The sequence below is a fragment of the Pholcus phalangioides genome, unplaced genomic scaffold (assembly GCF_987345545.1).
Source record: "Pholcus phalangioides strain wild (caught in Gottingen) unplaced genomic scaffold, Ppha-v1.0 ptg000015l_1, whole genome shotgun sequence".
NCBI classification, from domain to species: Eukaryota; Metazoa; Arthropoda; class Arachnida; order Araneae; family Pholcidae; genus Pholcus; species Pholcus phalangioides.
In genome coordinates, this window is record NW_028301608.1 from 2,742,705 (window position 1) to 2,757,062 (window position 14,358).

At 34.1% G+C, this 14,358-nt stretch overlaps 1 protein-coding gene across 2 annotated transcripts in view; it reads left to right on the plus strand.

The window, feature by feature from the left end:
• Nucleotides 1-72: 72 nt before the first annotated feature.
• Nucleotides 73-14,358, plus strand: part of LOC149075243 (ubiquitin-like modifier-activating enzyme ATG7) — a 40,708-nt gene continuing 26,422 nt past the window's right edge. For both annotated transcript variants that reach the window (XM_089242549.1, XM_089242550.1), the window contains exons 1-7: nt 73-368; nt 483-537; nt 3,255-3,372; nt 6,745-6,822; nt 8,527-8,637; nt 12,734-12,871; nt 14,085-14,173. In XM_089242549.1, the coding sequence (XP_089098675.1) occupies nt 227-368; nt 483-537; nt 3,255-3,372; nt 6,745-6,822; nt 8,527-8,637; nt 12,734-12,871; nt 14,085-14,173 (731 nt within the window). In that variant the 5' untranslated portion in view covers nt 73-226. The remainder of the gene's footprint in view (nt 369-482; nt 538-3,254; nt 3,373-6,744; nt 6,823-8,526; nt 8,638-12,733; nt 12,872-14,084; nt 14,174-14,358) is intronic.

The window sequence follows — 14,358 nt, forward strand, 5'->3', positions numbered from 1 at the left end:
AATATCTGTAAAAAGTGATAGTTTCTGAATCGACATGTCGATGGGTGAATCAAAGCCGTCCTGAACAATCATATGACACACAGAAAATGTAAACATTTTTCTGATTTAAAGGGTTCTTGTCTCGTCATCGTTTCTAGAGAAAGGCGTTCCTTGCCGCGATGCTGATTAAAAATTTAAATATTCTAATTTTGAAGCAATAAAATAGTATTTTATCGTAGGTTAAATCATGGCCGAAAGCAATATATTACAGTTCGTGCCTTTCTCGTCTGCGCTCGATTCGGGATTTTGGTATAAATTGTCTCAAAAGAAGTTGAACGAATACAAATTGGAAGACGCTTCAGTCAGTATCTGTGCATCTTATTCGAATGGTACTTGGTTTATGCTTTCGTGATTTTAAGTGTTTTCTTTCCCCGCAAATTCTCGTTGAAATCGAAAATTCGTGTCAATTTCAATACATTGATTTCTTCTATTTCTATTTGTAGGAGAATCGAGTGGATTACCGCCTATCGCGAACATCGATTATACTTCGTTTGATGAGTATGAGATGAGCTTTCTTTTAATTTTCGTTGAATTTTATGTCCTACATCATTAATATAGTACAGGGTGTCCAAGAAATTCGTAAATATGTAGTTTAAAAATTCATAAAACTGAAGGAATTGGTATACAAAAGAATCTTAATAATACAAGGTGAATAGTACAAAGACCACTTCCGATTACTGAAAACTCAGATTATCCAAAAAAGTAAAGGCTCGTTCGCGCACACATTAAATGATTTAGTTATTAACTAAATTTTAAATTGGCAAATTCTCAAAAAGTGTCCACACATTCAGTGAATTTAGTAAACGCTGATTAAAATGATTTTCATAGGAGGCCCACTTGCGCATACACGTAGATTTACTTAACCCTTTCCAGCACGCTGCCCTTTAAAGTTGGAATTTTAAAAAAAAATGTAGGCAGAGTCTATTCAGACCTAAAGAAGTACGCACATATAATTGTTCTTACCATTTTAATTTTGTGCGTATGCCCAAAAAGTGCACACCTTGAATTTGGGAATCAATTTCAGGCAAGCTTTCAATGTACAGCCTAATAGGGCATTTTGCCTGTTGTGGCATTGTGTTTGTATATAAAGTTAAAACTTATACAGAGTAAAAAAATTAGTGTGCAACCACCAAAATAACATTGAAATTTTTTTCCCATAAATTCTTTTTATACCCCAAAAAAAGGAAAAAATAGCAAAATTTGAATTCATTTCTTTGAAGAATAAGGTTTTTCAAAAGATAAACACATGGGCCAAAAGTACGGATCAGCTTGTGTAGTGCCGTTATCTAGTGTTGATAAAGAAGGTAAATGGCCCTTATCATCTGCATACATTTTAAAGTACTTCATTACTTGATAATTTAAAATTTAGTTAACTACACCAAATCACTTTACTCGTATAAATGGGCCTTAGTATGGTAGAACCATACCACCTTTCTTAGTGGAAAAAGTTTTTTTGGAAAAGAAATTTTGAAAAGTTTGTGCCTCAGATTATCTGGAACCTTGAAGTTTTAAGTCTTGAATTATTGAGACTTGACTGTATTCGAATGTGGTTTGCACAACAATTATTATCACGAAAAAGGATTTTTTAAGTACCAAAAAAAAAGTTTAAATTTTGGAACAGCTATAGCAAAGATCTTCAAACTCTTTTTAGTTGCGAGCACTGCCTGTACCCATCATCAAAAGAAGAGCACCCTTACGGCAAGTTTGACGTACGAATGCATGCCTTTAATGCAGTTAGTACAAGGTGTTTAATTGGAATGTTGATCAAGTGCTTGCGAGCATAAAATCAGACACGAGCATTGAGTACTGTGGGTGTTTTGTGAGCAACAGGTGGAAGATGCTTGAGCTGTAGTATAATCCCTTTTCGCGGGTGTGTTGGCATTTTTTCTTTGTCAAGAAAAATGGCAAAAGCATGGGAGAAGTCACCAAGAGTCAAACAGGGTCATGCTTTCGGACATCTTTCCTGTCAAAGAAAAAGATTGGCAACACATTGGCCGGGCATTGTCTTGTAACAATAGGACACCTACTACACCGCACACCAACTCCGGTCATATATCGCCATACGGTAATTTCCAACCAGTGGAGTTGAGTGGGAGATGAAGGCTCCAGCCGTCTGTGGTCGCCCTAGGCTCGGTAGGTAAAGAACTTGCTTCAAATGGTCTATGCCCAGATTCAAACCCATGGACCTTGATGATAACCTTCATAGTGGAAGACGAGCATCTTTACCTCTGCGCCACTCGGGCACAATAGGATACCTGTAACAAACAGTCCTAGTTGATTTTTGGAAAATTGCCTTACGAAACAGATCCATCATGGCACAATAACTGGCAGTAATCACAGTCATTCCACAGGTGATGAAATCCACCAGCAGCACACCCTAGTAGGCACACATTGTCATCGGGGGGAATGTGCCTGGCCACCCTGATCTTTGCTCGTCTTGCACATCTGTTCTGCCTATATCAAATTCTGTGCACCAAAACCATGCTTGTTTTCATGACATTACATTGATTCCATAAACTTCCACCAGTTTCCAATGAATTTCAGCTCTGAGCGTTTTCTTTAGATGCAAAAACCTTATCACACTTCTTCATTCAGTGGCAGACGACATTTCTGTCAATACCTCCATCTTCTAACTGAGACTTTGGCACAGTGTTGAGCTAGTTCCATCTACCGGCGGCATTTAAAAGCTGTGATTGTCTCAGCTGTTCAGACATTGAATTTGTACACCCCTCAGAGCTCCTGTTACCTTACTTTTTGAGATACCAACTATTATTCTTATGCAATATACTACAGAACTTGAGAAATAAATATAAATTTAGATGCCAGCCACAATTCTTAAGCCAAGCATATGATTTTTTCAAAGAAAACAGATCAAAATAACATTTCTTTCTGGACTGGGTGATCCTCCTTTCCACGTTGGTAGATCTGTTGAAAAAAAATTATAGAAATTTTACGAGGTCCTCAAACTCTAATTTAGTAAGCACTCCTATAGAATTTCAGCCGTCAATACTGATTTTTCAGTAACCATAACAACCAAGCTCCTAGGGTTTGTCAAATGCAGATTTACTGTGTCTTTCTTTTTTAAATTCATTCAAGAATGTGATAAAATTTTTCTTGAAAATCTTATAGTTACAAGTATTTACCAAATGTATCAATATATCATACTAAATACGATATTATGAATAGAGTATTCATTATTGATATATTTCATCTAGCAACATTGACATTCCTCCGAGATCATTTCCTTTGAAAGGAATACTGATGAACACCAATACCTTAGAAGAATTCAAAGCTAAAGACAAGAAGCTTCTCATTCAAAGTTTTGGTGAAAAAGTTAGTATTTTTTGTATGTTTAAATTCATGTCATCAATTTTCTTGATTTTTATTTGAAGTTCTGAAAAAACAATGATGAAAATTCCCAGTGTTAAGAAAAAAAGATGAAGAAGCTATGTTATGTATTGCTATGTTAAAAGCGCGGGAATAAAAAAAGAAAAAAGCAATGCATGCATTAAAAAATATACATATCAGTAAATCAACAAAATATATGCACTGAATATAAAAAAATAGAGGTGACAGACAGGAATTTATTTGTAAAAAAATAAGCAAATCGCTTCAGTGAAACACATCAAAATGTATAAGTTTATGTTAAGTATCACTGAATGACATAACACAGGGGTGCAAGAGCTATGCCAATTGCTCCAAACTGCTCCGAAAGGTTCTCTTGCTACATGGTGCACCAAGGTGCAGAATCCCTGCCCATTTGCGCCAATTCTTGTTTGTGGTTCATGGAAGTACTGCTAATGCACTGTAGTACGTCAAATACCCGGAATTTAGGAAAAAGAAGCATGAAAGTTTTGTTCATGGGACGTGTTCTTTCCAAGACAAGGAAAAAGATACAGAGGGGGAAACTTCAATTTTTTTCACTTCCCACCATTTACCATAATCGAGTTATCTTGTGACCTTGGAAAGTAGTTCTACCTTAAAGTACAAAGTCCTGTACTCTTATTGGTATAACCCGTGGGCTATCTAAGTCCCTGAATGATAATGCTGAATTTTCCGATTGCGGAGAGTGTTTTTTCTTCTGCGGGTTATATACTGGAAATAACGTAAATTTCGCCGCTACCAACCTGCATTCAAAGATAGGGTATCTACACTACCTCCTATATATATAGTCCTATGTATATAGGAGGTAGTGGTATCTACAGCATAAATTTGCTTTATTTCCCACAAGATTGCACACGCGCCTTTGCGAAGAATCAAAAAGGGGATTGGTTTATTCGTTTAAATTACCAAAATTTTCCGGAAATTGTTGGGAAAAAACGGGATCTGTAAAAACTCTAGCTAAAATAGCTGTAGTTTTGTTATCTAGCCACTATGTGGTCGTGTAGTTATCGTCGGTGGTTGCTGATCGTGACAATTTCACATCGCGAAAATCCGGATTTGGCAAACAAGGGCGGCTCGAGGAAAAAAAACTCTACCCAATCAGAACCTATTTTCAACGCAGGACTTATTTTTGATAGTTTTTTTAGTTGCCAAAGCTTTATTCACCCTTTCAACTCCATTTGGCACCCCTCCTAGAGCAGCGCCCAATAAGGCCACACATTCTGCCTCTGCATTGATGGGGGAGGGGCATGCTCTTAACAATAGTCAAAGGAAAGAGTTTATACTAAGATCATGCTCATTTTATACATAACTTCTGTGAGATACCTATTATATATAAATGTTCTACCTTTCCAAAATATATTGTTTGAGATAATGAAATGTTTGCACTCTCTCTTCTTGTTTTTCACACTATCTCTTGTGCATTGCTGGGTAGTTGCTTAACATAGTATCACCAACAGAACTATCAATTATGTGTGATGAATGGGTTGCACTACAATACAGAGAATAAATAGGTAGATATTGGGCAGACATATTCAAACTTTATAATCGTGAAAGCAGCCTGCAGTTCAAATTTTTGCCAGTTTTTGGTGAAGGCTTTTTTTTATCTTTAGCACGTGGTAATGTAGACAGTGAAAGAGAGTTCAGTGTTAACAAAAGTCTGTTTGAACAGTGAAAGATCTGTTCATCCAATGCTTTAATGGAATAATACACACAAAATCTTATGCTCAAGGGCATGAAAAATTTGAAAAAAAATTGTCATTGAGATGCCGAACTTCTGAAAGCGATTCGTGATTCGTATAGAAAATATTGTAACATTCTTCAGGCTGAGAAAACAGCAAAAAAAAACCATTTTTAATCTATTAACATACTGTTATGTTGAGAAATTGTTTAAGCAAATAAGATATTTTATATTGTTCTCGTTTTTTGCAATTCACTTTTAAATTTAAGCATTTCTTTAAATTCTGTGACAAGCTAACTTTTTTTCATGGAAACCCTTATTATATTCTGCATGCGCTTTTTTTTGCTTTATCAAGATGAATAAGATGTTGGTGTTCAAGCAGCAGAAATTCTTGCTGCCTAGGTTTTCAGTATGAATAGTGTTTGATTTGAAAAGAGTCTATAATAATTTTTATTCATAATTTCAGTAATGTATGTTTTCGTAGTGACAGAGATAATATCCTCCAGAAAAAATTTAAATGAACTTTAACTTGTGAAGGAAATTTATTTAGAATTATTCGTTCCAACCATTTTTGGCAAAACTTTTGGCATTTCACAGAAAAATTACTCCTTATATTGCAGATATAGTTAGTTTTTAGTTCTGTTCCAAAAACGAAAGTTTGCTGCTCCAAAATGGATGAAGGGCACTTGCACCTCTGCATAGCACAATAAACCTATGAGAATTACTTTCACCATATTCTGTAGCATTTGGCCACTACCCCGATTCTCTAATTGTACAGTTTTGATTAGTCTATCCACTTGGCAACTATATAGCTGGCACAAACATTTCCTGGAAAATAAAGTCAGCCATAGCGATGGAATTTTTGCCATCAATTTCATATTGTCTACAAACTTATTAGCATTATATACAAAGTGCAACATATATATATCTTCATCAGTATCAATTTTATTTATAACTAGCTAGAGTACTCGGTGCTGCCTGGATTTTCTTCAATTACTAAGAGGATTGAAAAAGTTACAAACTATTATAAAGGCATAAACTATCATACATAATACTGGCAGTATTAAAGATGTGACAAACCATTGTAAAGGCATATGCATGTCTGAAACGCATTGCTAGGTAGCCATGATGACCAAAGTAAACATTCTTCTAGGTCGCTTGAGACCTAGCGACCCTTGTTGCATGACAGATTTTTGCCTAGCTCTGATGAACTTTTAAATAGCCTATCATCCAAGTCGGGTCCCATTTGGTGTATATGCAAAATTTGTGGCAATGATAGATCTAAAATTGTAGATTTGCATAGAGAACATACGCACACACATAGAAAATCAATTTTATATTCATATGTTTTACTCAAGCCAGAACCTGATAAGGCTTTTATTGCATTCTTGCCAAATAACTTGTACATTCTTTCTTTAGTCAAGTCCTAAATTGTAAATCTAAAAATAATGCAGGGCAATAGTGATAAATCATGATCCTGATTTGTAGAATTTTGTTTCTTGGTTCTGCCAAAACAGTTTCACATTTTTTTAGAGAATTTTTCTTTTAATCCAAACAACGCCAGCATTCATTTCAGGTGTTTTTGGATTTTCTGTGTCAATTTTTTATTCTTTTATAGGCAGATTTAAGATTTTTTTTTTCAGGTATGGGAGGCTGTTACAAATGGAGATGCTATCAAAGATCCCTCTTTGCTGCAACAAATTTTATGTTTCACATTTGCAGTAAGTTCATTTCTCTTTATGGATTTTCAGTTTAAAAGCAAGATTTTAGTAGATGCAAATAAATAAATAAAAATAATAAAAAAAGGGCTAGTTAATACAAATACAAATACAAATACAAATACAAATACAACGCCACAACAGGCAAATTGCCCAACGAGGTGGCTGACTTATGAACATCATGGATCCCCGAGCCCCTACCTACTACTGCTACACCACACATGCACCCACCCCCCTCCCCCCGCCCGCCCGCCCGCCCGCGGAACCCCCCAACGAATCGGTACATGCGGGGATATGCGTGTACGTGTAGTGCAACCTGACATAAAGTTTGTTTCTGTGTAATGCTTGTTATGTGTAGCGCTGTCATCTGCCCCCAGTTTTACTAACTATGAGTGAAGTGTTATGGTTGAATGATTTATTGTGTGGGACTGTTGCTCTCTGTGGCGAGACTTTTTAACGGGGAGATCGGCTCGCATTTGCGCCTTGAAGTTGGGAACCACAGAAAACCAACTTCAGCCGACCACCACTGTGGGGTTCGAACCCGGATCCTCGCATCACGAGTCCGGCACTATAACCACTCGACCACCACAGCGGCGACCACCACATAACCAATGTGGAAGTTAATTACTAATTAGTCTCTCAACAACTATTAAAAGAGGTATAAATATTACCTCTCTGAATTAATTATAATTTGAATTGATTAATGACTTTATAAATGATTTGTGTAAATGTGATTTTAAGTTTCTTCGTTTTCTTGCTGCCCCTTAAGCAGTGTTCTTCAACTGGTGCTCGAAAAACCATTTTCTCCCATTTCAAGTAGCATCTACATAATTTCAGATTTAATAAATGAAATACTGTCTATATATTAATTTTTATTTGTCTTAGCCATCAGAAAGTCTACAAATCATTTCTCCCATTTTGTCTGGTTAGTAGAATTTTTCAAATGTTTTCACTATTCAGTAAGTGTAAAAAAATGGTTGAGAAACACTGCATTAAATATGTGTGTGTGTAAATTTCATGAAGTTTTCGTGAAGCAAAACCTTTGTGGACCTGCGCGCACACACACACATCCCTATGTGTAAATATACCCATTGGCATACGCAAAGGGAGGGGGGGGGTTGGGTTGTAACTCCCTGATCCTCTCAATCCGAGATTATAGTGTTATTTTGCAGGAAAAAACTTAACTCCCCACTAAGAAGAAAAAAAATTGAAACACCCTCTCGAGAAAATTCTGCGTACGCCTATGAATATACCTGCCTGTTTCACCGTGGTCCTTTTTTTATACTTCCTTACGTTTCAACCATTGCTATAGTGAGTGTCTTGCAGAGGTGAAATTACTGACTTGCAAGTGCTTAGTAACCCAGCAAGTCAGTAATTTCACTTTTCAGGATGCCTATCATAGCAGTGGAGTGGAGGAATATATGAAAGACCATGGCTGAACAGCCCAGTATATTCTTGCTTTCCAATAGACACTGGCCATTAAAACAATCGTGAATACAACTGAATTGAAAATTTTATTTTTTTAAATAATAAGCTGTCGTTTTTATTCTGAGTATTCATATTTTTCGTTCTATGGTGAATTAATGAAATTGATTAATCATAACACTATTGAAGAAGGTAGAAAGTTTATAGAAATTGTGATAGTTATTTTCGAATGAACCAAAATTATTATGCTTGTTTAACTTCCCTTTTTCTCCCCCATATTAGGACTTGAAAAAATACCATTATTATTATTGGGTAGCTTTTCCTGCATTCTTATATCCAGAGGTTTTGTGCCACCAAGTCAGAAATATTAATGATTATTTCAATGAGTTTCAGGTTTGTTTTTCATTTTTTCCTCATGATGTATATTTCTGGTGTGTTTGCATTGATGATGAGATGCAACCCATTTTTTCTCGACTTTGTTACAGACTGATTGTAATAAAAAAAAGAACAATAAACTTTACGGAAACACAGTTTGTTAAGCCAAAGGGTAGGAGTTAATTTTCTCTTGTATCTATTTATGTATTTTGTTAAATCAGTACCAGGTAATTTTTTTCCTCAACATTTCCCCAACACTAATGGTTTGCATCATCGAGATGTGTCTAAGTCACATTACTACTACTACTACTATACCACACATGCATTTAGTCCACATTCCTCTACAGAATTTCTAATGAATGGGTACATGTCAGAATGTGTATGTGCTGTGTGTATTGTAAACCTAACGTGAAGTTTGTCTCTGTTAAATGCTTGTTATGTGTTGCTTGCCAAGTGCTGCAATCATCCTTTCGAATTTAGAAACAGAAATTGGTTTGCTTTTTTTCTTGTGTCCTGTGTGAGTTTTCAAATGTTGACCTAATCAATTTAAATGATATATTGGTTTGCATTCATGCCTCAAAATTGAAAAACCATGGAAAACCAACATCAACAACCGCCACTGTGCCGTCAGTGTGGTTCAAATCTGTGTTCTTATGATGCAAGTACAGCACAAGTCACATTACTACTACTAAACCACACAATTTACCTCATCCAGGGCCGCAACTGGGGGGGGGAGCAGGCGGGTCTCATGTCCCGGGCGCTGGACCCGAGGGGGTGCAAATTTCATCTGACCTGATCTATATTCCTTTGTGGAACTTAAGTAACATTACTGGATACTAGGGCTGGGAATTGATTAAAATTTTTAACTGGTTAATAAAAAAAATTTAATTGATTAATCAAATTTTAATCAAATATTTTTTGTGATCATTTAATATCAAGATGGTAAAAAAATATATTTTATTGATATCACTTACCCATTCTGTGCATGTAAACAAATATCGGAATAGGTTAAGAAATTAAGGCTACCCGCTTCAAGCAATTTAATATGCTGAACATAATTGCCCAAACCTGTAATTTCCTCACTTGGATCTTGTCATTTTTTAAAAGAAATCTGTTATTTTTGATTATTCACTGATTTTATTCACAGTGAAACTTTTGATTATACTGTTGCTTTTGTTTCTAGAAACTCCTCTCAAATAGTACTTGTGAGGAGATGAGCTGATGCTTCCAAGAATATGGAAAATGTACTGTTCATAGTGGAAACAATAAATTTTGGTTTTGTCTTCTAAAATTCACATCAAACTCAATTTGAAACTGAAATCATCAAGTTCCATTGAATCAAATTTCATTAAAATATTTTAAATATGGTCACATCCAAAATGCTCTGCATAAAACATGATTTACGACTTCTAATCGGTTTTTTTTTTTTTTTAAATTAAGTTAATTCTCACAAAATTTTAATAAAAGTTTTAATTGAATTTTAATCAAATTGATTGAGTTGATTAATTCAACTAAAATTTTTAACTGTGATTAAAAACTGATCAATTAACCAGACCAGCCTATTGGATAGATTAAATTAGAAGCTCAGAAAAATTTCTGGGTAGCTACGAATCTGTGATTTTTCAACAGTTTGGTTAACAATTTTCTTATGGCAGCTTGAGGTTATGACTTTTCAATGAAAATGGTGCCTTTACTTTGCTCTGTTAGTTGTTGTGGACTTACATTGCTCTCTCTGTAAGCATTATTCATACTTCTAGAAATGGATGTGAATGGACAAAAGATGCCTGGCTATCTGATTGGTTGCCATTTTCATTTTGTAGATGGCCACAGAATGGAGAGGGCCTTATGTTCTTCAGAGATTCATGTTGTTTTGAGCTGTGTCGCCTCCTCTCTCTTACTGTACCAATTTTGTTATTCAAATGTTTCAGTTGCCTGTCTGCTCATTAAAGAAAAGAAGCTGCTTTCATTTGTTAACCGGAGTCTTAGATTTACAGCTCTACTTACTAAACACCAACTCTGGCCATATCACTATACTGCAATTTACTGCCATTAATGAGATGGGTTGGAAATGAAGGCGCTGTCTACTTGAGCGGTGGTCCTCTCAAGTTTGGTATCGGGGATCGGTTCTTGGCCCAATACTTTTTTCTATTTACATTAATGAAATTCATAATATCAATATTTCCGGTCAACTTGTTTCATTCGCAGATGATACAGTTCTAGTTTCCTCCGCTGAAACAACTGAACTGATAAAAAATTTGGAAAAAGACATCCATGCAATAAATAAAAGAATTCGAAACCTTCGACTTAGGCTAAATGCTAGCAAAACTAAATGGGTTCTTTTTAATTTAACTAACTTAAGCACACAGACAGATTTAATGAAATTTCATGAATGTAACGACTTTCTTTCAAATACTATATGTAACTGTTCATACATTGAAAGAGTACAGCATTATAAATATCTTGGAATCATTATTTCATCTAACCTAAAATGGAAAGATCATACTGATCAAGTTGTTAATAAATTACGAGCAATCACAGCAATGACGTATAAATTAAAGGCTATCATCTCACACCAAAGTTTGAAAGAAGTATTTTTTGCATGGGTGTTCCCACATATTTTATATGGACTACAAGTTTGGGGGGGGAACATATAAAAATTCAATCCATACTATTGATAACCTTTATGACTGTTTGCGACTTGACATTATACAAACTAACAGTTCTTCACAAAATAAAGTATCATTGATCCAATTTAATATACGGCAACTTTATCTGTATAAAGTTTTAGTATACATCTATAAGAATCCTGATTGGTATCCCAGAGTGAATATACAAAGAAGAACTATGAGATCACAATATTTATATCAAATACCATTACCTAAAAAAACAATTTTCAAAAAATCAATATGTTTTCTTGCTCCAAGAATATGTAGAGAATTTGATGATATTATTAGACAACAGCAATCATTTTATATGTTTAAAAAGACTATAAAGGATCGTATACTGGAAATAGCAGATATGGAGCGGTTCGTTTCGTTCGATAGTTAATGAAATTGCAAATGATATAAGGAGTAAAATTTGTTTATATTTTTGTTGTGTAAGAAAATATATCTGTATTTCGACATATCAGACTATAGTTTAACATTTTAAGGTAATATAGTTGGTGTGACTTGAATGCAGCAATTGTAGTAAAATATATCTATGTATGTTGCCAGAAATTCTTTATGTAATGTATCAATACGACCCATGGAAGGTTTCTTATATCCCTTTGGGTCGAAAAGTGTTTAATTTTTTTTTTGTCTGTTTTGTCCATTGTGCTGTTTGTTCAATAATTAAAAAAAAAAAAAAAAAATCTTATCTATATCCTCCCTCGGGGGGGGGGGGGAACAAACCCAGGGCAGTGACAGCAATCTTCCTTGTGGTCGATGAGCATCTTGCCACCACCATGCTACTCGGGCGCTCTAGATTTATAGCTGGAAATGAATTTTCTAATTCAGTATTCAGTAATGTGACTTAGATACCTACTAATGATGAGAAAATAATAAACCCCTACTGTTGAGAAAATAATAAACTTGGGCCAACAACAGCTCTTTACCCCAAAAAATTCCATTTTAATTGATGAAGGTTGCAAAAAACATTCATTTATTGAATTTTATATTGGATGTAAGTGCTAAAATGCTGAAGAGCTTGGCTATCCCCCCCCCCCCAAATGTTTCTTTAGACATTTTTCAAGATTTTTGAGTTCATTAAATTACAAAAATAATTGCATTCATTTTATTTTATTACTTAATTTGTTTTTAACTTGTGATATGTTAGATTTTTCTTAATGAATATCATTGATCTATTTTTCTTCATATGTTATGATTGTTCTACTTTAACTCAATTCAGTTTTCTTCCTAATTTCATTAAGTGGTCCAAGGGAAAGAATTATTTTGTTTTGACTTAACTTCATGTTCTCTAGTAAAGTTTAATTAATTTATTTTTTATTCTGAAAACAACAAATACATGTTTTACTTTAATGAGGTTTGACTATTTTTTCATAATTTTTGTTGATATTTTTAATATTTTTTATATATTTTTGTTTTCCGAGCATTAATTTTCGTTTTATTTTTAGATTAAACAGTTACTGTGTGGTTATGATACATTATCTGAAACTGACAGAATGTATTTCATTGTTCATGTCTTAGATGATGAAAATGTTAGGCTTCTCAGCTTAAGTACTTATGATTCTATCGATATCAATTCTGGAAAAGTAAGTTTGTTTAAACCCAGTGCTTGTAAGTGTAACATTAAAAAGCACTGTGGTTTTCAAGCTTTTTTACTTCATTGATTAATATTGTGCTTGTTTTTTATTTATGTTTTTGATTATATGCTTTGATTTTAATTAAAAAACTGCCTTATACAGTAGGACCACTGAGAGAATAGGATCTTCCTTACTTTGACTTAGCTAATGACCCAACAGATCTTTGTGCTGGAAAGAAAATAACAATAGTAATAATAGGGCAATGCAACAATATTCATACCAAAAATTTTTTCTCCTTTTTTGAGAATTGCAATAAACTGTGGTGTCAAATTAATTTTGTGTTGTGCTGGTACAAAAGAATTTTTCTTTTCAAAAATTTGAGATAATATACACCAGGAGTGCTCCTTCTACTACCCTTTTTGTCTGAAATACAAATACAAGGCCACAACAGGCAAAATGCCCAATAAGATGGAGGAAAAAGATGCCCATAACAAATATGGATGTCGAATATTTCTAAAATACTGCTACCAAATTAAAAATGCAATTATAAAAACTAAGCATTTAGTTTTTAAACTGTCCAGCATCTAGTAATTTACAGTATTATCCTGCATATAATCTGCAAATGCAAGTTTTGCTACTTTGAAAATAAATATTGTGTAGTCCACCATGACGTCTCTCTCACTCGAGCGCCCTCCTCCCCCTCCCCTTGTTCCCTTGCATCGAGGCATAAGTGAGAGATCATATTTATTTATATTGCAGTCTCAGAAAAAAAAACTGTAGATAAAGATGCAACAATATGCAATTTTCACTAAATATTCTGATGTTTGCTTAGCATATAATCTGCAAATTATACTCAGGAAAATACTGCAATTTCAGGTCTTCTTTCAAACTTTTTACATGTGCATTTTGATTAGGAATTTGCTGGTAAGACATTACTGATCGAGATAAGACAATATTTTTTTTTAAACTTATTATATTCACTATTTATCTATTGGATGTTTCGTTCATGAAAGCCGGATTCATATTTCTTTGAGCAAAAAAATTTTGAGAAAAAAGTTGCATGTGATTTTTTTAGAAACTGAATGATGATTTTTTTTCTTTCCCTTTTTTTAAATAATCTGAATTAAGTCATGACTGTGAAAATTTATGTTAGTTATATTATCTGGTATGAAATCTTTACTATCTTTCTAAAATGATACGATTCCATTTTTGTATTCCATAGGTTATTCTGGGATTTTCAGATCCTTCAACGGCTAAACAAAATCCTGGCTGGCCATTACGAAATTTTCTTTCTCTGGTTGCAATGAAATGGTGAATAAAAATAATTGTTGACTTACTGTTACTGGTTCCCATCAGGACAGCCATAAGTTATTGATTACTATACATTTTTTTAGATTATTTATTTATTTTTAATTATTTATCTACGTTTACACATTTTTTTAGACTGATTATTGTATATTAATACTCTTGGTTTCGCACATGTAAAATACAAAAAT